Source organism: Nematostella vectensis, chromosome 15 (genome assembly GCF_932526225.1).
Source record: "Nematostella vectensis chromosome 15, jaNemVect1.1, whole genome shotgun sequence".
In the NCBI taxonomy this organism is placed as follows: Eukaryota; Metazoa; Cnidaria; class Anthozoa; order Actiniaria; family Edwardsiidae; genus Nematostella; species Nematostella vectensis.
Window position 1 is genome coordinate 5,650,575 of NC_064048.1, and position 21,950 is coordinate 5,672,524.

General features: G+C 38.9%; 2 protein-coding genes across 5 annotated transcripts; one reads left to right on the forward strand and one right to left on the reverse strand.

Moving 5' to 3' along the window:
* Positions 1 to 60: 60 nt before the first annotated feature.
* Positions 61 to 20,839, reverse strand: LOC5522205 (tubulin--tyrosine ligase-like protein 12). 4 transcript variants are annotated; one of them, XM_048722746.1, is made up of 14 exons: positions 20,709 to 20,839; positions 19,740 to 19,846; positions 18,141 to 18,305; positions 17,427 to 17,457; positions 16,494 to 16,692; positions 15,273 to 15,418; positions 13,656 to 13,864; positions 12,408 to 12,635; positions 11,664 to 11,775; positions 10,950 to 11,101; positions 10,222 to 10,300; positions 8,853 to 9,005; positions 1,301 to 1,349; positions 61 to 317 (listed from the first exon to the last, which is right to left on the reverse strand). In XM_048722746.1, exons 1-14 carry the CDS (start codon positions 20,823 to 20,825, stop codon positions 166 to 168), a joined length of 1,899 nt encoding a protein of 632 aa, XP_048578703.1. In that variant the 5' UTR covers positions 20,826 to 20,839; the 3' UTR covers positions 61 to 165. The 4 variants fall into 4 exon arrangements, 2 of the variants coding, with proteins under 2 accessions (XP_048578703.1, XP_048578704.1); XM_048722747.1 differs by having other exon boundaries at positions 18,141 to 18,250; positions 20,709 to 20,727; XR_007306754.1 differs by lacking the exons at positions 61 to 317; positions 1,301 to 1,349 and having other exon boundaries at positions 8,866 to 9,005; positions 9,947 to 10,300.
* LOC116615324 (melanocortin receptor 5-like) lies at positions 5,996 to 7,848 on the forward strand. The gene has a single exon (XM_032376865.2). The coding sequence runs from the start codon at positions 6,277 to 6,279 to the stop codon at positions 7,582 to 7,584; it is 1,308 nt and encodes a 435-aa protein (XP_032232756.1). The 5' UTR covers positions 5,996 to 6,276; the 3' UTR covers positions 7,585 to 7,848.
* Positions 20,840 to 21,950: the final 1,111 nt, after the last annotated feature.

Consider the following 21,950-nt stretch of genomic DNA (forward strand, 5'->3'; position numbering starts at 1 on the left):
TTTAGTATTCAATTTGAGTTCATCTTTCCATTCCTTCATCTATTTTTCCATTCATCTTTATGTCTATCATAGCAACTGCTTCACACATCAAACTATAGAACCCTCTGACTCTATAGACAAGAAGTTAAGTAGGGCTCATATCTCAGGGAATTCCCTTTTCCGCTACTACAGCAGCTGCTTCACAGGCCAGTCCATGGAGTCCTCTAGAAAGAGCTGACTGAAGACGAAATTGTAGTATTCGGGGTAATACTTGCAAATTCGCGTGCAGTCTGGGCTGTAGTTCATCTCAATAACTTGCGGTACAATCCTGTCGGACCCTTGAAAACACACGCAAATAATAGTTAGTACAAAAACACTATTGGCACTATAGGCCCTATATAATATGGGGCACTTTACCAGTATGATGGGAAGAAAACAACGTGCTGCTGTAGGTCTCGTTACTCATTAACCAGGCGGACGTTACATAGAGCTTCGTTTAAAAGGTTGTAAGCGCGTAGGCTCAATGTCAGAGGGGGAGGGGAGGGGAGGGTACTCCCTATATACACCGAACAGGGATCATCGTCGTATCTTTTAGGGTGTAAATTTGGAGCCTTGGGGATCTTTTAGGGGTGAAAATGAGAATGCCCAGATTTTTTTTTTACCTTGGTATCTTTTAGGGTGCTATGATAGCCATCACTAATCTAACTTGTAGCTCAAAAAAGAGCGTTTTAAAAACGTGTCAACTGGTGTTTTTAGATCACTGACCAGCGAAAAAAAAAACACAACCCACGCTATCTTTTAGGGGGTAAATTCATGCCTAACCACGCCCACTTTAGTACTTTCAGGGTTAAAATATAACCAGACTACGCTCACTTTAGTATATTTTAGGGTTGTTTTCAAAAAATATATCAGATATCGGAGTATCCCCCCGGAGTCGCTGGAGGAGTGAAACCAAGGCAAACATCCAGTTGAAGTAGGAATAAGTAGTTTATTCGGTAATAACAAGCATTAGACATTAATTTTCTCCTAAATGTCTTGCCAGATTAACCACCTTTGCAAGGCCCCCCATATGTAGATGTAGATGCACATAAGATCTATTTAACAATCCCGCTTCGATCGCTCTGAAATTCAATAAACCTACCCACGAAAGAGACTCCATAGGATTGAAAAGGCCGAAATTCAAAAATGGAAACTATGATTGAATTTATTTCATTTCTAGCATAAAGTAACAACTCCATATGTTCTCTTTATCAACGGTCAATAAGCTGGTCCGTTCAAATTACTCATTGACACAGCTTGGGCTACCTGTGCATCGACTCACCATCATCCGCCCACTTGACCATTATGTCCACTCCGTATGTAGCGCGGGACTGGAACGAGAAAACATACAAACATGATGTTGTTTGGCAAGTATACTGCCGATAACAAATTCTTATCCAGTAACTATTTTCCCTTGCGATAAGCATGACAGACAATGATCTGTCTGAAACAAGAAATGAGGGATGAAATAATAAATGCTAAGTTCAAACGTCATATTATCCAAGGTCGTATTCAATGCAAATTCATGCCAGTCATAGTCGATTGTTTCATCTTTATTTGCACCATTTCCATTGAATACGGCTCATGTATACTACGACGTTTGAACTGAGCCAAATAGAGAAATACAGCGAACGGTGTGTATAGGATTCGCCTTGGGCAACTCCAGTAGGGGCCACGGCTCGGCTGGGCTGGTATCGCGAAGCCCGCGCAAAAAACAGTTTTTTTATTGTATTTCTATCGTTATATATTTATCTGTTTCTCCTTTGCTTGGTATTACTGATGAAGCAGCATTACCGAAGCATCGTATTCAGTAATATAAAATAATTATTTATATATTTTGTAATATATCTTATATCTTATCCCTCGGCGACTCCCGGCTGTAATCACAACTCAGTGCGGGTTTCTACCATCATTGGTGGAGATGATGATATCCAGGTGTCATCAAGGCCACAAATACATAACACTGTCACTGAAGAGGGCTTTTTCCGTTGTTGCGATTAAAAGAAATAATAGTCGGGTCGCTTAGTTTTTCAATCTATACATAGCGGACAAAAGTACCAAACTTAGCATAAAGATAGCCAAGAGGATGCTCATTAATATTGAGACCAGTTCCCACCACAGGTACCACTTGAGGATTTCGTGTAATAACGGAATAAAAATTTGAAAATAAAAAGCGTCCATCACGGGATCCCTGTGGTGAAATTTAAAAGACCTTGTATTTAAAAAACCAAGGCGAAATATCTGATTGTTTTATTATGGTAGGGGAAATATAACGTTATTTGTTAATATTTCAAGATAAAGCTATCGTCGGCTGCATTAAAACGCTTTATTTAAGAGATAAAGTTTTCAAGGCTAGACCCAGTTCCCCTCACGGTTATCCAAGATGGCGGCTTAGAGTGCCACAGTGTGCGCTGTAAGTACCTCAAAAAATCCGCGTATTTGGGGTAAAAAAAGGCTCATACTTTATGTATCAAGGACTTAATATGTCTATAGCCTACTTAACTTGAACTTTTGTATTGATTTTGACCTTATTTCTCCCAAATCTGCGATTAGTTGCAATTATCGCGTATTTTGACGTAGCTAACAAGGTAGAGATGGATTTAATAGGGAACTTGGTATTGTCTGCCAAGTAGACACCACATACCTACGAGCTGCTTTAGATATGTCTCCTCAATAGAAGTTATTAGATTGTGAATCTTTTCTTGAGAATATTGGATGAATTAGATGTTCTGCAGAAGAAACATCTGTAAAAACAGGGGAGGATCCAGAAGTTTAAAAAGGGGGGGGGGGGAAGCAAAAGTCTCAAGAAAGGGGGGGCGGACTTATTTTTTCTTCCGTAAATGTCCTTATATTTCTTGTTATTTTTAAGCCAAATGTCAGAAAATAGGGGGGCCCGGGCCCCCTAGGCCCCCACATCGATACGCCCCTGAAAAACTCTTTGTCGCAAATAGCACAAAATGGCATTAAAATTATCACAAATTTGCGGTATTTATGCTCGAAAGCACGCAAGAACGAAACAAGCTGACTAGCAGAGGCACTAAAAAAAAAAAAAAAAAAAAAAAAACAGCGCTTATTGCTCTGATGAGGTTGAACGCATCGCATGCTTTTAACAGGATAGTAACCAACCTCCAACGAATCGCCGCAGCAATAGAGGACTATGCTATTATCTTAAGATGACCTCACGGATGGAAAAAGCTGTAAAGCATGATAATAGGAAAGGTCTCCAGGAAGCGAGAGAGGATGATTAACAAGTATAGAGCTTTTGACAGTCTTAGAATAGGATATAATACTAGAATATGTCAGTGAGGCGGGAGATTTCAAGAATGAGAAATATTTTAACCAATTTTTACTAAAGGACAGAGTTTTAGAGGCTTTTCCTAAGGCGCAGAATCAGTGATCGGCGGACCGTTATTGTAATAAAGGGAAAAAAGTTTTTCTGAAAGACACTGAAAGACTTTTCAGATGATGCGCGTACGCTAGCTCTTCAGGGATTTCTTTTCCAAACAGAGGATTTTTCCTTTCTCAGGGACGTTTTCTTCGAGGTGCCAAAGAAACGAAGGTGCTATAAACAAGTGTACAAAAACTCTTGTGTCGACGATACTAGAGTCAACCTTAGGAGAGGACACGTTTAGCCCCAAACCTACCGTAAGCCAGAATTATTCTATGTAACTCACAAACGATCAGAAGGTTTTGAGCGCCATATCCGTAAACGCCAGGCAAACTGCCGATCTATATCAGTTTCATATTTTTTTTTTTACAAAATAAAAACATTAATCATGGAACTCCATCAGCTAGGGTTGTCTGCTTCATACGATTGAGTGGTTGGAATTCAAGGTTGTCTACCGGCGCCCCCTCGGAAACATTTGTGATAATTTGATTTTAAAAATATCATAGGGCCGTAATATAAAGATAAACAAATAATCCGAGTTGTCAACAGGCAATGAAAAATCTCCCTCATCGGTAGCGGATTTTTTCTTGCTGACGGGCCTATTAATTACAGCCGCGCTGGTTGAATTAAAGCTCTGTAACCCTTAATGTAATATTTAAAGAACTCATTGAATGAAAATTTCTGTGAAAATTCATGTGCACCACCTATTTGTGCTTATTTGATGAGCGAATATCAGTCATATTTGCATGTTAGCAAGAGGGAAATAAAAAAAAGCCGCGTGGGGCCTGGGTTCCAGTAGGTTTTTCTTCGTCTTAAAATGTAGCTTTTTATAGCTATTTATACGTTTTTTGGTCCGGAATTCGATAAAGTACAGCTTAAATGATAGACATCGTTTTCAAATATGTGCATTTTGATCTATTTTGTCTCATGAAAATGTATAAAAATCTCACCACAGGGTACCCACAACACCAGATTTCTAAAAAAAAAAAAGGAACTGATCTATGGATCCGCTAATGGTACCGGTGGGCAACGGTCTCAATATTGATTACCATCCTCTAGGCTATATTTTTACCAAGTTTGGTGCTTTTGTCCGCTGTGTATAGATTGAGCTCTTTTTGTGCGCTAAGCGACCTGACTATAATGGATATTGTGAATCTTAAAAACCAAAACAGACACGCCACTGAGAATGATGGAAAGAAAGTCTACTATCTTTACAAAACATAACAAACCAAGGCATCCCACTAGTGCAGGAAAATGGTGCAGAATTGTTCAAATTAATAGTATGTATGGCCATCTTTTGGATTGGCACTTGGCGGTCATCTTGGATTTACTGGGTCACGTGAAATCGACGGTTTGCTTGGGTGGATTAAGGCGAAACTCGGTATGTGTCATAAACTATTGTTAATAAACAGATCCCCGGTGACAAAGCTCCGTGAAAATGTTTTCCAACCTCGCCATATGAAAAATCGTTTGCTTAATGAAACATGCCTGAAAAACTGTAAGTACCCAAACTTGGGCGTGGCATCCCATAAAAACTGTTAAGGGTGTACTGACATTAGTGTTGCTCAGTAACGATATCAGCCTTTTCGGGTGATGATATTTCTCAAATTTTGTAAAAAAGAAGATTCAGCGGAGACCTATTGAAGCCAACCTTTTTAAAGCCAAAGTTTTCAATTTTCACTACCTGCGCCGCTGCATACACCGATTGCAAACGCTCGCGCACGCACTGAAAATCTTATTTCAAAGTAGCGCGCGCTGTACCAGAATTTTAAAATACTTTTTCGTTTTTCATCATGACATGACGGATATCGTTCCTTTAAAGTGTAAATACCACAGAACACTATTGGAATTTGTTTTTAAACTTCATTTCAATTTTATTATTTGAGATATCAAATAATTTGCTTTTATCTGTATCTATGACGTCACATTATGACGTCACGGGGTAACGATAATAAATATACTAGCCTTTATCTACCTGAAAAGATTTGGGCCCGTTCATTGCCATTAAGTGTATGTTTCCTTCATTTTTGTGATAATCAATTCTACCCCTATAAAACTGGAAGTACTTGTTTTTGGGCGTGGCATCCTATCTAGAATTTCTCGTGGTGCAAAGATCTATCACCCTGCCAAATTTCATAACCCTACTATTAATTTGAACAATTCAGCATAAATTTTAAACCATTTTTCCTGTACTACACAGAACATAGAGAGCAAAGCTGCTAGCTCAGTTTATCAAATTATATAATTCTTAATACATAAGTGACAAAATGATTCACATCCTATGAGGGTTATGTATGTGACTATACAACTATTTATTAGGGGCGACAGGCAAAATGGCGAATGTTACCATAGCAAAGCGACACATGGGGAAAGTGATCAATTTTTGAGTCTCATGAGCTCCGGGGATAGTCTGCAAATTGTAGTTAATAAGAGTCGGTATGTCACTACAAGCCGGCGAAAGCGAAGTGTTTAATAATTTCTTCCGGACTTAAACCTGTACTAATGGCAGGCTTCTAGACACATTTTCTTGCAAATCGCGTTTAAAGTCTTGCTTGCGAAAAGGCATTAATTAATTCCGGCTCCTCGATATCCTTTATATCGCTTGGTTTTTAAAAATTCATAACCCTCGAAATTGCTTACGACAATGAGAGAAAACAACTTTGCAGCTGTAACCAACCAAGCACAAATAGAAATAAAGAACCTTTCGGATTGGGTCTTATTCTGGAACAAAAGGGATTTATTAGTTGAGAATATTCGATGCAGGTGGCTTGTGACATGTCATGCGTGGTGAGTCCCACCAACAAACACTAGAGACTTCAAGTTGAATCTATTTTAGAACTCGAACGGGAACACGATCAAGCGACACTAACATGTCGAACAGTACGCTGCTGAGCGCTCCAGAATGGGAAAGCTACTTCTCCGTGGTGAGATTCTCGATTGTTTTCCTCTCTTTTCTTGCGGTGGGAACTGTATTGGTGAACGGGATTGCGCTACTTGCCATTTACAAAGATCCGCTCAGGTGTTTCCGAACTCCACTCACGATTTTCATAACAGGGATTCTCATATCTAACATGGCAACTGGTCTCTTTGTTGAGCCATACTTCGCAGTGGTGTATTCTATGTTACACTTCACAAACGAGCTAGCCGACGAGTCCTATATGACAGTCGTACGCAGTGCACAAGTGATCTCATCCGTGACGATCAATGCTTCGTTCTTAACACTATTAGCACTCGCTATCGCTCAACTGATATCACTTTATAAACCGCAAATTTACGAAAAATGGATCACTAGAACCGCCTCAGTTGCTACTGTAGCCGCAATATGGATCTATGTCGTCGTCTTCTCTCTCCTACCAGAAATCTTCACGATGAACATCGGTCTATTTTTCCTTGTTGATCTCGCCCTTCACAATACGCTTTTGACAGTCGCACTAATTTCTATCTACATCGGCACATTCATCGTCTTTCACAAAGCCGTACAACGGAGCGAAATTGCAAACGAAAACCAAAACAACCGACCAAAAGCAGAAAAGGAATTCATCAAAGGCACATTTATTCTTACAATGTTGCTTATCTTGACGGTCTGGCCATTTAGTATCGCGCTTTATATTTGGCTTCTTAGACCTTACAGTAGTGTATCGAAGATTCTACAGGAGCAAATCGCATTGTATCTATGTGATAATATCCTGTTTCTCAAGTTTTTGTGGGACCCTGTAGTGTTTATATGGAGGGTGCCCAAGTACAGACAATCAGTCGTATTATCTTTCGCGGGCATTTTAGAAAAGTTTGGCTGCGTGCAGCAAGCCGGTCAAGCAGTCAGCTACCGAAGGCAGCACGATGACATCACGAATGCTGGCAATAATGAACCAACAGTCGTGATTGAAGAGGGCACAGTCGGTAGGCAATCGGAAGAAGTCGGGGAGAACACGAGAGTTGGAGCGAAGAACGAGGCGGCTGTTGGCGAAATTTCCGAAACGCAGGAAAACCGATTAGCATCCGATGAACATCCAGCACAGACAAGAAATCCCATATCTCCCATCGGTAAGGATTCGGAAGTAACGACAAATGCCACGACTTTTGAAGAGGATTTGGAAGAAAGGAGCAACAAGGTAGTAGTTACGGTGGTGGGCGAGAAAAGTATCGACAAGTTGACGATGTCGGATACAATGAAAACATAAAAAAAATGAATTGATAATAAGTGGCATATCATTCTCATTCATATTTTAAGATAAATAAACAAGGACTCAATATAGATGACTTGCGTATAGAAAAATATGTTGCAACACGGATATTCACGGCATAGTTTAAATTAACTAAAGAGGGTTTTAGCTTAGATAGTAAAGAAAGAAAATACAAATCCAAGGAAAAATTATACAAAAATCTACAGGCGTCCACATATGTTCACTAGCAATAGTATACCAGCAATAAAATGATTTTTTTTTTGTAGAACATTATATATTAGATATTTCTCTATCTTTAAACAGTGTCTTTCTCTCATAAGACTCAAAATTGACAGTGTATTATCATCTTGGAAACGCTAAAGTTAGGTCCGCTATATCCTTTTGATAATTTGTTTTTCATGTTCGACCACGGTAGTTCACTTATCTATATTATATACCCAATAGCATTAGAAATTATAATCTTCGAAGAGGTTATCAATATCTGGTCTACACCTCATCCCTGACTACAAAGCCACCTCCATGAGTCATCATCATACCGTGATGATTCGAATTAAAGCCCTTCCCCAATAAGCGCCCCCCCCCCCTCCCCTCATCCCTGACTACAAAGCCACCTCCATGAGTCATCATCATACCGTGATGATTCGAATTAGAGCCCTTCCCCAATAAGCGCCCCCCACCCCCCTTAGACCTCGAATTTTGGAATAAACACCTCTTCCCTTGCCCATATATCCCAACAAAAGCACCAATTTAATTTGATCATTTCTTTAGCTCGCATTGGAATTCTCACATTACAACGATATACAATCTAACAGCATTTTTAGTGTTTATTGTAGTTTCAGTTCATCGCAAATGAATAATGTTTGGTTCTCAATCGATTCAAACAATTGTTTTGTCCGCCGAAATGATATAAGCACCCTCTCCCCAATAACCGGTCCCTCTCCAATAAGCGCCCAGGGCGCTTATTCTAATCATGAATTTCTGAATTTCATGAATATATGAACTTTGACGGTCAAAATTCAAAATCTTCAAATTTGTGTTTCTATGAATAAAAATGGCTCGCAATGAGTCACTTGTCGTGTCGTTTATTACTTGGCCGAGTTTCAAGCCATTCGGCAGCGATTTCACAGGGTTGCTGATTGTTTTTTCATCCACTATTATAAAATTTGTATTCCTAAAAAAACATAAATTTGAAGATTTAGAATTTTGACCGTCAAAGTTCATATAATAAGCTTGCGCTGCCTGCGGTGTAAGCAGCGAGCTTTTACCTGGTTACACGGCCCCAGGCCCCTTGGCGGAGGATCCCTCACGGCCGTCTGCATCAACTCCTTGAAAATCTCGAAAAACTCTTCTTCTATCGACTCCCACTTGTGATCAGGGTACTGCGCGTTAAACATTGGGATAAAGTCGTAATGGTGGATCTGGAACATTAACCGAAAAAAAAAAACAGTTGAAAATCACGACACAATAGAGCCTACAACTATACTAAATGTAACGATACCAATTAAAACGACACTAAGTTCAAACGTCGTATTATCCATGAGCCGTATTCAATGCAAATGTTTGCAAATTAATCGAGTCGATTGTTTCATCTTCAATTGCATGCATATGCATTGAATACGGCTCATGGATAATACGACGTTTGAACTTAGCCTCGGTTTAAAAACATTTTAAGAACCCTTGTTATCTTTTGTCAGCCACACTTTTGCTATTGTTTTAATTTATTATGAACCAAAGCCGTCCCTATTGCGCTTGCGTTACTCAAAAAGCGTTACCAACCATGGAATTCAGAACATTTCGTTGTGTCAATTTACAAGAAAATGTGTAACATAGAAACCAGTGCGCGAAATCAACCAGCAAACAAACTATGGCTAATTACAATGTCAATTAATTTGAGCAAAGTGTCTTCGGAATTCATAAACGAGAAAATCGCACGAACTCTAAAACTTTGAGACTTAAAATTTTGCTTGGACGCTGAAGCCAAGGTATAGTGGGCTCATAAAACGACCAGCAATATATTAAAAAAAGAACATGCGTTCTATTTCCTGGACTCAAGGAAGAGTTTTTTCCGGCACGAAAACCCCGAAAACACGGAGTTCGTACATCACGGGGGAGGGGGGGGGGGGGGGGCGTGAGAGAAAAAAATCCAGGATGGGGTTTTCGTGCCGGAAAAAAAAAACTATCAAAGCTTACAGGTAGACTAGAGGTCTCATTTCCTCGCAAAAACCAGCCAAGTGCAATATAAAGAAAAGAGGCGTCTGGTAGCAGGGGGAAACACCTTTACCAAGCTATTGGGGGATTCACATCGCCAAACTTGCAAGCATCAATAGGAATAAGGCGATAAGACATTATACTTACTTACTTATCCCCGAGACAGGGCCGCAACACAGATCGACTGGAATCATCACCTCATTGTGGTGGAGTGGTTTGCGTTCCCCAGTGACCTCTAGAGCTATGCCGGTTATAGTCAAGTACTCCTGCGGTAGGGTCACCCATGCCGGACAGGTCAAAAGGTAGGGGCCAGACGAAGAGTGACCCCCTGGCCCTCCAGGTTGAGGGTTGGGCGTGGGGCTAGCTCCCCCATCCCACAAATAATAGTATAGTTACGGAAACCACGACAATGATGATAAGACATACCTGTTTTAATTTATGTGTCCCATAGTTCATGACGGTGCAATGTCGGTCATACTCTTCAAAGTGGTCCAGTGCAAACGGCCTAGAATGCGCAAATGCAAGACCGCAAAAATAAGACAAAGCGATATGAAAATACAAATGCGAAAACACAAGAAAAAAAAAACAGAAAAAGCGAATGAGAAATGCATATCAAAACACAAATGTGAGAACGCAAATGTGAAAAAGACGAATAAGAAGTTGCGAACGAGAAAATGCAAATGTGAAAACGCAAAAGGTGAACATGCAAATGAGACAAAGCGAATAAGAAAGTGAAAATGCGAAAACGCACATGTGAAAACGAAAATTTGAAAAAGCGAATTAGAAAATTCAAATGTGTAAGCGCAATAAAAAACGCAAATTTTAAACACAAATATGGAAACGCAAATTATAAAAGCGAATGAAAAAATTCCAATGCGTAAACGCAAATAAAAAAACAAAAATTAGAAAAAGCGAATGGCAAAATGCAAATGTGAAAACGTAAATGGCAAATATGAATAAGAAGACGCAAACCACAAAAAATTAATATGAAAAAATATATAACATTATTCCATTTTTACATTACGCAATATTCGTTTTAAATGGGGCCTAATGATCAAGAAGAACTATCAAAAGTTACTACTGTCTTGCCAGAGCCGGGAGATTCACGAATGTTAACGCGTGCGTGACGGAAAAACGCTGGTCGTTTCACTTACTTGTTTGCAAACCGCAGCCAGAAGACTCGGTCCACGTAGAGGCGCAAAGGCGCTACTGACGTCACGAATAGCATATATCTAACGTCAAACTTGACGGGTCCCACGTCATCGCGGTGAAATAACACTTGCTTGTCAATATACTTTGAGGCGATCTGAAAATTAAATTTAATACCCTTTAATTAAATACGCTATTCTTATTTCTAATAAACAAAAGCTTCACAAAGAAATCGATATTTAAGGGAAATAAAAAGAGAAAAAAAATACTTGGTACCGACTGAACCCATTGTGCTCCCTTGGACTAGTTAGCTCTTGACCCCAGAAATATAAACAGCATGCTCCATTCTTACCGTCAGTTAGCCGCTACCCTACTAACTACCTCTTCCTTAGAGGTGTTGACCAGATGCCCCACCCTCTCCCCAACCCTTGCAACCCTCTCCCACCAGGGGTATTGAAGCATGCGCCTTAGACTTGTCCCACCCAGGTAACCACTCCTCTAACCAAGTACCCATTCCCCCAGAGGTGTTGACCAAATGCCCCACCCTCCCCCCTTATCCTAGCACCCTCCCCCCAAGGGGTGTGAAGCAAACGCCCTAGACTTGTCCCACCCAGGTAAACACTCCCCTAACCAAGTACCCACTCCCTCAGAGGTGTTGACCAAATGCCCCACCCCCTCCAAGCACAGCCTCTCTATCCGTTTGTGTATAATAACCATACCTTGGGTCCAGCCTCGGCAAGTCTGATGATTTCCATCAAGTTACGGGATACCTGTATGTTGAGCCCGCGACCCATGTTCCATGGCTTTATAATCCAGTGATTGTCAAGACCTCTAAAATTACAACAATATACTAGAGCTTTGGTGGAGAAAATATCATGATAATGATTGTGATGATTATGAGTATGGTAATGAGTGGTGTTTATGAGGTTGGCCGTTACGGTGGTGATAGCGAAAATAATTAAATTTGTCGTTAAGGTAGGGGTGTTGATGATGATTAAGATGGTGGTGGTGATAATGTTGGCGATGACAAGTGTGCTGTTATTAGTGGAGATCGCGATGACAGAAACAACGATATGATGACGAGGTCAAATCAGAGTTTATCATAAATCCCAGGGTTAGATCTAGGGGTGCCCCCCCCCCCCCCCTTTTTCAGATATTTGGCTTAAAAAAAAAACTATAAGGAAATCCACGGAAGAACAATGAAATCCGGCCCCTCTTTCTTGAAACTCTTGCCAACCCCCCCCCCCCCCCCCTTATGGAGATCCTGGATCCGCCCCTGACATTCATTATGATTGGTCGATCTACTAGTAGGCTATAAGTTACAGTCAATTAGAAGCAAAAAGTGCCAGATTTGACAACGAAATGGCAAATGGTCCGGACTAGACAACGTTTCTGGCTATACACACTGACCTACAAGTTCAAGGCTATTGACTCAAAGCAAGTTTAGCTAATGATTCGCACACCTCTTCTCTCGCTGTCTAAAGTGCTTCACAAACTGAGCAAGTTCTGTATTGATACTGTACGTAACCGGAAGCCAGTACGGGCCCCGACACAGCAGCTCATCTCGCTCTTCCGCGCATGACTCGTGAGTAGGAGCTGACCGCTGACACAGTTCCGCCAACAAGTGCTTGCAAGTTAGTACAGCCTCGCCGGGGAACTGGTTTACAAGCTGCCCACTAGTGCCTAGAGATCTAAAAGGAAAGTGAAGTCAGAGAGTCTGTCACACACCGTTTTGTTAGTCTCTTTTGTAGTAGCTCGTGTCGGAGTCACGCAACGCTCCGGGAACTTTGCGTGACTCCGACATGAGAGTCTACAAAGGAGACTGCCATTTTGTCATCCTAGCGAAATAACAAGTGCTAGAAAGCATCAATTTCCATCGGCTGATTTTGGGAAGCAATGCAGAAATCACGTGACCTTTCTGGGTGGCAAATTCAAAATAAAATAATCAAACAAAATAATTAAACAAAATAATCAAACAAAATAATCAAACAAAAATATCAGAGTGACTGTCACACCAGAGAACGATGAAAAATTAAAATATTTAAATGAAACTTAACCCTTTAAAAAAAATCCTGGCTTTTTTCGTAAGCGCTGATTAAGCTGCTTTTTGTTGCTGTTATTTTGCAGCTAAAAGCCTGAGCGCGGGCTAGTTTGCCGCCAAAAAGTCACGTGATTTCTTAACCCAAGTCCCCTATTGCGAAATTTCCGATTGAATCCTCTAAACGAAGAATAAAATCCGGTAAATGAACAATACAACATTGTTTGTCTTCTGAAATTGAAAACAATGACAGACGAGGATTGAAGAGGACGTGCCTTGAGTTGGACAATGGCTAAAGGATTAGGAGAAGAGACTTTGTCTAAAAATCACCCATTAGTTTTTGTTGCATTTTTTTAGAATACATTTTCATTACTTTTTTGAATTTCTTGAATTACGACATTTATCAGGAGACTATTGTGATGACTTTTCTGAGTGGGGTTTCGATTAATAAACAAAATCCTTCGTTTAATTGGCGTACTCTTTTGCGCACGCTTAGCAAAATTTTCTTTTCATTTTTTGAAATCCTGTTAAAGGTTTATTGCCCCTTCCAACTTGACTTGTATACTTATAAGCACAACAATGCGTCCCAAGAGCGATTTTCTAACGTTTTTTTTTATTATTGAAAATTGTCCGTGGGGTTTTTAAACCCATAATAAAAATTATGTAATAATACCTGAAGTCCTTCCAGTGCTCCACCAGCCAAAGAATATCAGCTTCTTGTCTGTTATCGACAAATGCGAACTTGGGGTGACTCAAGGCCTTGTGAATTTGCTCAAACTCAACATACACGCGGAAAACTCCATCGATGGGTTGCCTGTGGTAGGTGTTGGTGGGATCTGGTAAAACTTCGTTGAATACATTTTCATATTTCAGCATACGAATCTAGGATAGAAAAAAAACTGCATATCTCCAGCTTCTTTACTCCTGATGAATAAGGCCTTGTAGAGTTACAAAACAATGATGATAACAAAAATATTAGTTATCGCGTATGCAAAATATATTTTTTAATGTGTAAAGAGAAAAACTTATTTTTTGAGAAGATTACCCTAGAGCATTTTTAGAAGGCTAAACTCCCCCCACCCCCTCCCCACCTACTGTACCTTATTCCCTTTCAGGAAAAATCAATGAATTGCCCCTTACTGTCGAATCCGTTGTATCGCGACGCCATATTTTAAAACATCGATTTGTTTTTTGTCTTTTGGGATTTTCTGTTCCGCCAGTCAAATTATTTTAATCCAATCAGATTCTTGCCATCTCTCGCCTAGTGCAGTTGCCTGGCTTTCTGTCGCGACACTATCTGGTTTTCGTCCAGATGGAAGCCAGGGAAGTGCACAAAGCTAGACTCTGATTGGCTCAGAATGGTTTTACTGACGGAACAGAAAACCAAAACAAATCGTGTTTTGAAAACGAGGGTCGCGATACAACGGATTCGATAGTAAAAAGGCCAGCCTTCTCCTATGATCTGTTGCCTGTGTGTTTCATAAGTAAAAACTCTAGACATTCCCCATTAACGGACAATTTGCAACAGAACAAATGACATATCACTATCAATGCTTTGAATTTTAGTGATGTTAAAAACGGCAGCCCAAGTAATGCAACAGGTAGATGGAAATAACCTATTTAATAACAGTCAAGTACAAAAGGCTGTTTAAGCCACCAAATACCTCTGAAGTATCCTTCATGTGTTGTGGGCCTTTCTCCCATATTATTCTGTTGACATGAGCTTTTACTGTTACAAGGCATTATAATTAGTCATTATATATTCATTAATATTTTTTTGTCAAGCATTTAAGCTATTAAGTTTAAAAGCAGGTCTAGTATTTTAAAATTATTATTTTTTTCATTACATGGTGTATGGCTCCTATTAAACAGACATCAATATTGCAACACGAAAAATAATAATTTAATACTATTATCACTTGGCATGCAAATACCAAGAATAATTTTCAAGGCAAAAATTTTGAGTGTACATGGAAAAGCATGGAAAAGCAAATTAGAAGCAGTCATCTTACATGTATAAGAAGCATATGAAGGATATTTTAAGACAAGTGTATCTATTTTTTCAGGGGTAATCCAAAGCTCTATTTCTTGTATTTGTAAAAATGCATATTTTTCTTCAAGTTCTTATTAAAAAATTCAAAGTATGTTATAGTGTGTAGAGGGATAGGCCTGTAAATAAAAATTGGTGCAAATGTGGCAATTTGAAAGAATTAGATTTTTACTTGAAGTGAGAGTCCCTCATGAAAGTTCCAATGAGCAGTACTTATTTGCACATAGCAGTAATTCTCACCTTGTGCAAAGGAGGTTTGTCTTCCCCTAGGCATTCTGGGTGGCTGTCAATCTCCTCTTCAATGTCACATTGCTGCCATGGCAACAGAGCAGCTTTCCTTTGTAGAGGGTCATTCAGATTTGGTAGATAGTCCCTTGTTAACTCATCTGAGAAAAAAACAGGTATTTTCATAATTTATTCTTCAAATAAGATGATCAATCAATGACTCTGTTTGCAAGATTCGCAAAAAGGTTTCTCATTTTATCAATATTGAGTTCCATTTGTAAGAGCAGTTCTATTTTGATATTTCAAAGTTGCATGTTCTAACTTATCATCATTTTTGTTTTGTTAGAATAAACATAAAACATAATATTAGGCCAGCCTTGTATTTCTTTTTAACATTTTTTTTTCTTTGCATCAAAAGCAAGGAACTATAGCCTTAAAAAGAAAGCATGGTTGCATGCTCTCACTCTCACTCTTTCCATTTTGATTTTTGCAAGGCATTTCTTCATTTCACAAGTGTACAGTATACCACGGAAATAAAGAAAAGGTAAAGAAAAGAAGGATATATAGACAAAAGCAATAAAATGGTAAAAAAAATAGAAATACAATAGAGAATACTGTCAAGTATCAAAAGGTTAAAAGTATACGATTTGTGTGCATCATCACACGCTTAGTATCCAAGGTTGTGTGAAATTGTGTACAATGGCATCACGCATGATTGCCGATCGGCTTAGAGTTTACATCAGAAACAACTAGTAGATTGCCATTAAAATGCAAATGCCCTACAATAAAGTCAACGTAAATAAGAAATGTGTTTGTTGTTTGAGAGCTCATTTACTTTGACATCCACACAACCTTAGGATGGAAGCCATGTGATGTCACAGCATATCTTAAGTTGTCATGACCATGACACTATAAAAATCGATACTATCATAAAATGTGAAGTGCACATACAGTACTGTATTATGCAGTACTTATGCCTTGATTTTCTCTTTTTCTCTAATTGACTCAATAAATAATGGTAGTTCAGCAAACAAGAAGAAAGACAAATTCTTGACAAAACATGCATGTTTGACCCATCAACTAGTGCCAAAAAAATGTTCATGGGTTAATGGCTTGAATGCAGATGGTATGAACTGAATATCATGGCAAAGGTGTTAGTGTACCAACCAAAAATCAACTGCAAGTACAAAAAGACCATTCTTTTGTCATCCATGGGGGATGACACTTGAAGCGTACCTGCATAGGAAAGATCCATCGTGGGCCATATAACAGAGAAACTGATTCCCATAGGGGCATAATATAGAAGGGCCATTTTAGAGGTAGGCTCATCTGAATGCTGGATTCTGGACCCTAACTCATCCATCACATACCACAAGGTGATCTCATCCTCAACTTGCTCATCAGGGCTGTACTCAATTCCTTGCTCAGATTGCTGCTGCAGTTTAAAGGCAATATGTTGTGTATAGTGTTCTGATTTTACTATACACAAACCGTATAATTATTTGAAAGATGGTTGCACTCAAAAAAGTTTGTATCCTAGCCTACAGTGGTTCACGGGTATCATAAGAATCTGGGTAACTATCTGAAAGCCATGTAAATGTTTATATAGAAACACAAACAAGAAAGCTAAAGCTGTTTTAGCCTTGATTTGTATTATATTGTCCTTGTTTATTTGATACCAATGAAGCACTCAAGTTAGAATACACAATGCGATTTGCATAGGGCGTTGCCCTAGGGAACTTTGCTACAGTGCAAAAAAAGATGTCAGATGAAGTACTATTATTTGAAGATTAAAAAAAATATTTAGAGGGTGACATACACTAATTGTGGTCGCTTGACAGGCTAGTGAAATGGCTGTCTAGGTAATAAGAATGAGAAAAAAATCTGATTGGGGGCATACATTTGCTGCTAGCGACCAGTGTTGCAGAATGCTTATGCCCATCAGAAATAATCCTATCAAAACATCGTTGGTTAACCTTTTTTTAGTCTCATTGGCCTATGCATTCTTGTAAGATTTAGAACAATGCTGCCTTTCGAAGTGCAAAAGGGGCTGTGTATATTTTAATTCAACAATATACAGAATTATGATTATCTTGCTCTTAAATGGTCTAGAGACATGCGGCCATAATCGACAGGAAGTGAACAGGAGATTTTGTGTTTTTGACTTACCACTGTCTTGGACTGATAAGTATTATTGAAACTGTACAAAAATGAAAGAAAACAGAATAATATGATAATAATATATAATATGAAAATAACATGTAAAATACAGCAAAATAGATTTTATTCGTGCCATCCCAGCCACCCTACATCCACAACCAAAGTGTTGGAGGATGGAGTAGAAAAATGTTTTTCTATTTCTTTTTCATATAATAAATAATAGGCTCTCCCTTTGGGTATACTAAGGGCACGTTTTTTTTTTCCTATTATTCTGGAATGGGAATGGTTGGTAGAGAATGTTCAGAATGGCATTCGAGTCATTCTACTACAGGTAGCAGAATTGGTGGAGTGGCCTTCATTCCATTCGGAATGGGAACGCAGGATAAACAAACCCACACTTTTTCTATTCTAATCATTCTCATTCCAGAATTACATGTAAAAAAAAAAAAAAACACGACCCTACCCTTTCTTTTTCATAGGAAATATTGTGTTTTACGGCGCGACCAAGAAAACCGTGAACACCGGAAATATGTATGGAATGTTTGTTCCAAGCAATAACTCGCGAGATATTCAAACAGTCAACTAGAAACATGTCTCAACAAGTCTCAGTGTCTGAATTCAGAAGACAATAAACATTCCACACATACTACTTACACCTGGTAACAATAATGGTCAGTTGATGAAAAACTGACAGTACACAATGCAACCAGAAGACAAACTTACCGCCACATTTCCTGGATAACATGGTCAATTCTGGCGTCCCCCTGTTTGTCTGTGTCTTTTATACCCATCAAGGCAGACATCCTCTCAGCAAGAGCAGGATACGCAAGAAGCTGAGAGCGTGCAAATTTAGACTCATATGTCCATGCATGGTCAATCAGGAATATACTGTGCAGGGCAAATAATTCCTATTAGACTTTCGTGTTAGACCTGTTAGTTAGGAATGCACAAAAATGTGTTTTCATACTGTGAGGAAACATAGACCTTTCTTATACAATTACAGAAAATTGAATAAACAACCTCAAAAATAATTACTCATCAAAATAGGGCTAACACTCAAAATATCAGGAATATACTGTGCAGGGCAAAGAATTATTATTAGACTTTTATGTTGTTAGTTAGTTGGGTTACCACTATTACCATCTATTTTACCAATCAGATTGCAAGGGATAAGTCCCTTGAGTCTGGCAGTAAAATTTACTCAACATAAGCCAATCACAATTGACCCTTTGGTAAGTAACCCAAACTTAAAACCATATGTTTTCCAAAATGGGCCAATTGCCTCCTTTTTATCTCGATACAAAGAACGCATCTGTTTTAAATACATATAACAAGAGTTTCCATGGTAAAAGTTTAATAAATTATTTTAATTACCTGAGTTATCTTTCAAATTATGCTTGTCATGCCTAAGAATCTTTGCGCCAAAATGCATTCCGGAGTTTATGTAGGCTCGTTTTAACAAGGAAACAGCTACCTGTGGTATCATGACTATACACTGAACGTGTTGTTAGTATTATTACACATTATGACACTTCAAATACGTAGACTTCTTATGTTAAAAAGGGCGCGTAAATTACACGTCAAGAGTAATTTACTTAAAAGTAGCAAATGGTGATAGGCAAATATGCAGCTCATCACATTATTAGAGAAACAATGACAATCCTATCTCTTCAGCTACAACTTCAGTTATTGTGAGAATATCTGCATTCTGTTTGCTTCCTTTCCAGTTCCAGTTCCTGAAAAACCGGGTGCTATGCCAATTACATTCATGCTATGACACTTCATTGGTTCGTAGTCGTCCTACGCAAAAACGGCGATAATTCGCAGGACATGAGTAATTTACTTATAAGTAGCCAATGACAATAAGCATTTCTGTGAATCGCGGAAAACAATACGATAATATTACTTTGACCCACTTTGCTCAGAAAAGAGCACCCTAGTCACGTCAGGCGAAAGGAAGTTGGAGATCGAAGCGATCTATTTTATCAAAGTTCTTTGGCATTACGCCTTTTCTTTGATTCGTAATCTCCGGAAAATTGTGATCGCTGACGTCACAGAGACGAACACTACATGTTTTAAAAAAAACACCATCCATTGTAGGAAAACATAGACCTTTCTAATACAATAACAGACAATTGAATAAACAAACCCCAAAATAATTACAAACTCATCAAAATATTATGTGCATAGTTAAGCTTGGCACAAACCCTTTTCCTTGCTTTAATAAAGGGCTAACACTCAAAATATCAGCAAAACTACTCTTTTCTAAAACTATTCAGTTCAACAACCTTATATGTTTATTTAATTCCCTTTGGCACAAACCTGTTTGGAGCAGAAGTTTTCACACCATCCTCATTGGTTACAATAACTTTAAAGGTATTGTCATCTTCCTCTTGCATGATTGAGAAATACTCTCCAGCATCATAAACCTATGTACACAATAATACATAATGAAAACAATAATACAGTAATACTTCAAGCTATGCTCAGGCCCGTACCTGAGGGGGGGGATGTAGGGAGTGCATTCGTACCCACCACAACGATGGATAGTCCACTTCCGGGCTATGTGTAGACAAAACTATAGCCTAAGCGAATTAGATAAAAGAGCATTCCACCTTCTCTCAGCTTTTGGTTTATTCATAGCGTATTCAACTTAGCTTTATAGCGTAAAATAGAGAGAAAGCTCTGAAAAGTAACATGCGTTTCTCTAATGAAAGAGGCGTAAACATGGTATTTAGCAATGATTGAAGCGAAATTCAAAATTTCTTGGTTTGGGGTTGTTTCATTATCCCAATACAAGACCACCCCTAATGTTAGGTGAATATTTTGCTGGGTGCATCTGGTCCGCCAACGCTCAAAACGGTTCCAAAAGAGAAAGACATGTTGGCATTCAAACAATAGGTGCTGCAATAGTGTGTGGATATTATCACACTTTGGGCATTTGTCTGTTGCTTTAATATTAATTTTGTGTAGAAAGGCATTGGTTACTAAAATATTGTGATTTATCTTAAATTGAAACATGGGGTATTTTTGCTTCCTTGGTAGTGCTGAAAGGGCGGGCATATATCTTCTTCAAATCATCTTCTTTTATTCCATTTGCTTTTATTTTGTTTTCTGCCGTCAGCTTTGCAAACTGCAGTTTAACTAGGACATCACGGATCTTTTTTGCCGTAAGCTTCGAGAAGTCTTTGAACCAGTCAGGTTCATCGAGCTGATTGCCAGACGTGGCGTGATTTAAACTCTTCGACAATTGCATGCAAGAAAAAGACGGTAAGCACATAACATCCCTACCTCATTTCTTAGTTTCAAATGCAGGGATCTCCAGTATATCTCTGGTATTTCGTTCTTTTTCAGCTGAGGAGAATGTACACAGACGAAATCCTCAAAAAGACTATCTTCATCCGCCATGATGGATACAAACAAACCGTGAGGTACTGGGCAAACACACAGGGAAACCACTGAACCAAAAGGCAGTGGCATTCAAAACTGTTGTTGCGTTCATTTTTATTTATTTTTATTTTTTATTTTTATTATTTTTTTTTTACCTAGAGTAGCAGAGTTTCTGAAATGTCGCTTAGGCTGCGTAAGAAAAAAACTTTATGTTTTTTGAGTTTCTGATACCAAAGAAAACTTTGTTTTCAAAAAGACACTGCAATGAATCAATAAAGATGGTCCCAATCTTTGTCTTGCTATTCCAACTAGATGTCATATCCTTTCCCAAATGCTGGATCGCAATCAAGACCCCACGGGCTTATTTTTTTTATTGGAGAAAGAAGGTCACGACATGGTCTCCATTTTGAAAAATGATATTGAAACGAAACATCATGAGTAATTGGAATAATGTTTTAAAGCTAAACAATAAATATCTGCCTGCTTTCTGTTCTTTATAAACCAATCAAATAAAGTATAGACTCCCATGCGTTTAAAAGCACCTGGCAGAGAACGATAAAAGGAGCTATTTTTATTAGCGAGCGTGGAAAAAAAAAATACAAATTCGAGCACCAAGCGTTCGACCTATTTCGATTCCACTTTTTCGTCACGACGCGAAGATTCGGGACCCTATTTGGTTGGCTATAGTCTTGGGCGCTTGCCTAGCAACCTGCCTCGTACCCCGGCCCTTACTAGCATGACCGGGCTAAGCGCGCAGGGAGGGGTGGCACGTAAACATACCTGTCAACCTCCGAAAATCTCAAGGCTTGAGAATTGTTGGAGGAGGGGTGGGGTATATTTATTTTTTTGGGGTGGGCAGGCGCTACGCAAGGGAATTCTTGTTTCAAATATTTTCATAATAGAAAAGGAATTTTCATAATAGAAAATGAATTTTCATAATAATAGAAAATGAATTTTCATAATAGAAAATGGGCAAAATGACGATTTTTCTATATAATAATTTTTCGTACGCGATAAAAATCGCTAAAAAGCGGGAGATTTGGTGCTCAACGCGGGAGAGCTGGAGAAGGGTTCCAGAATCTTGAGACTCCCGCCTAATGAAAAGAAAATGGCGGCAGAGAATGAGGTCACAAACATGCACGG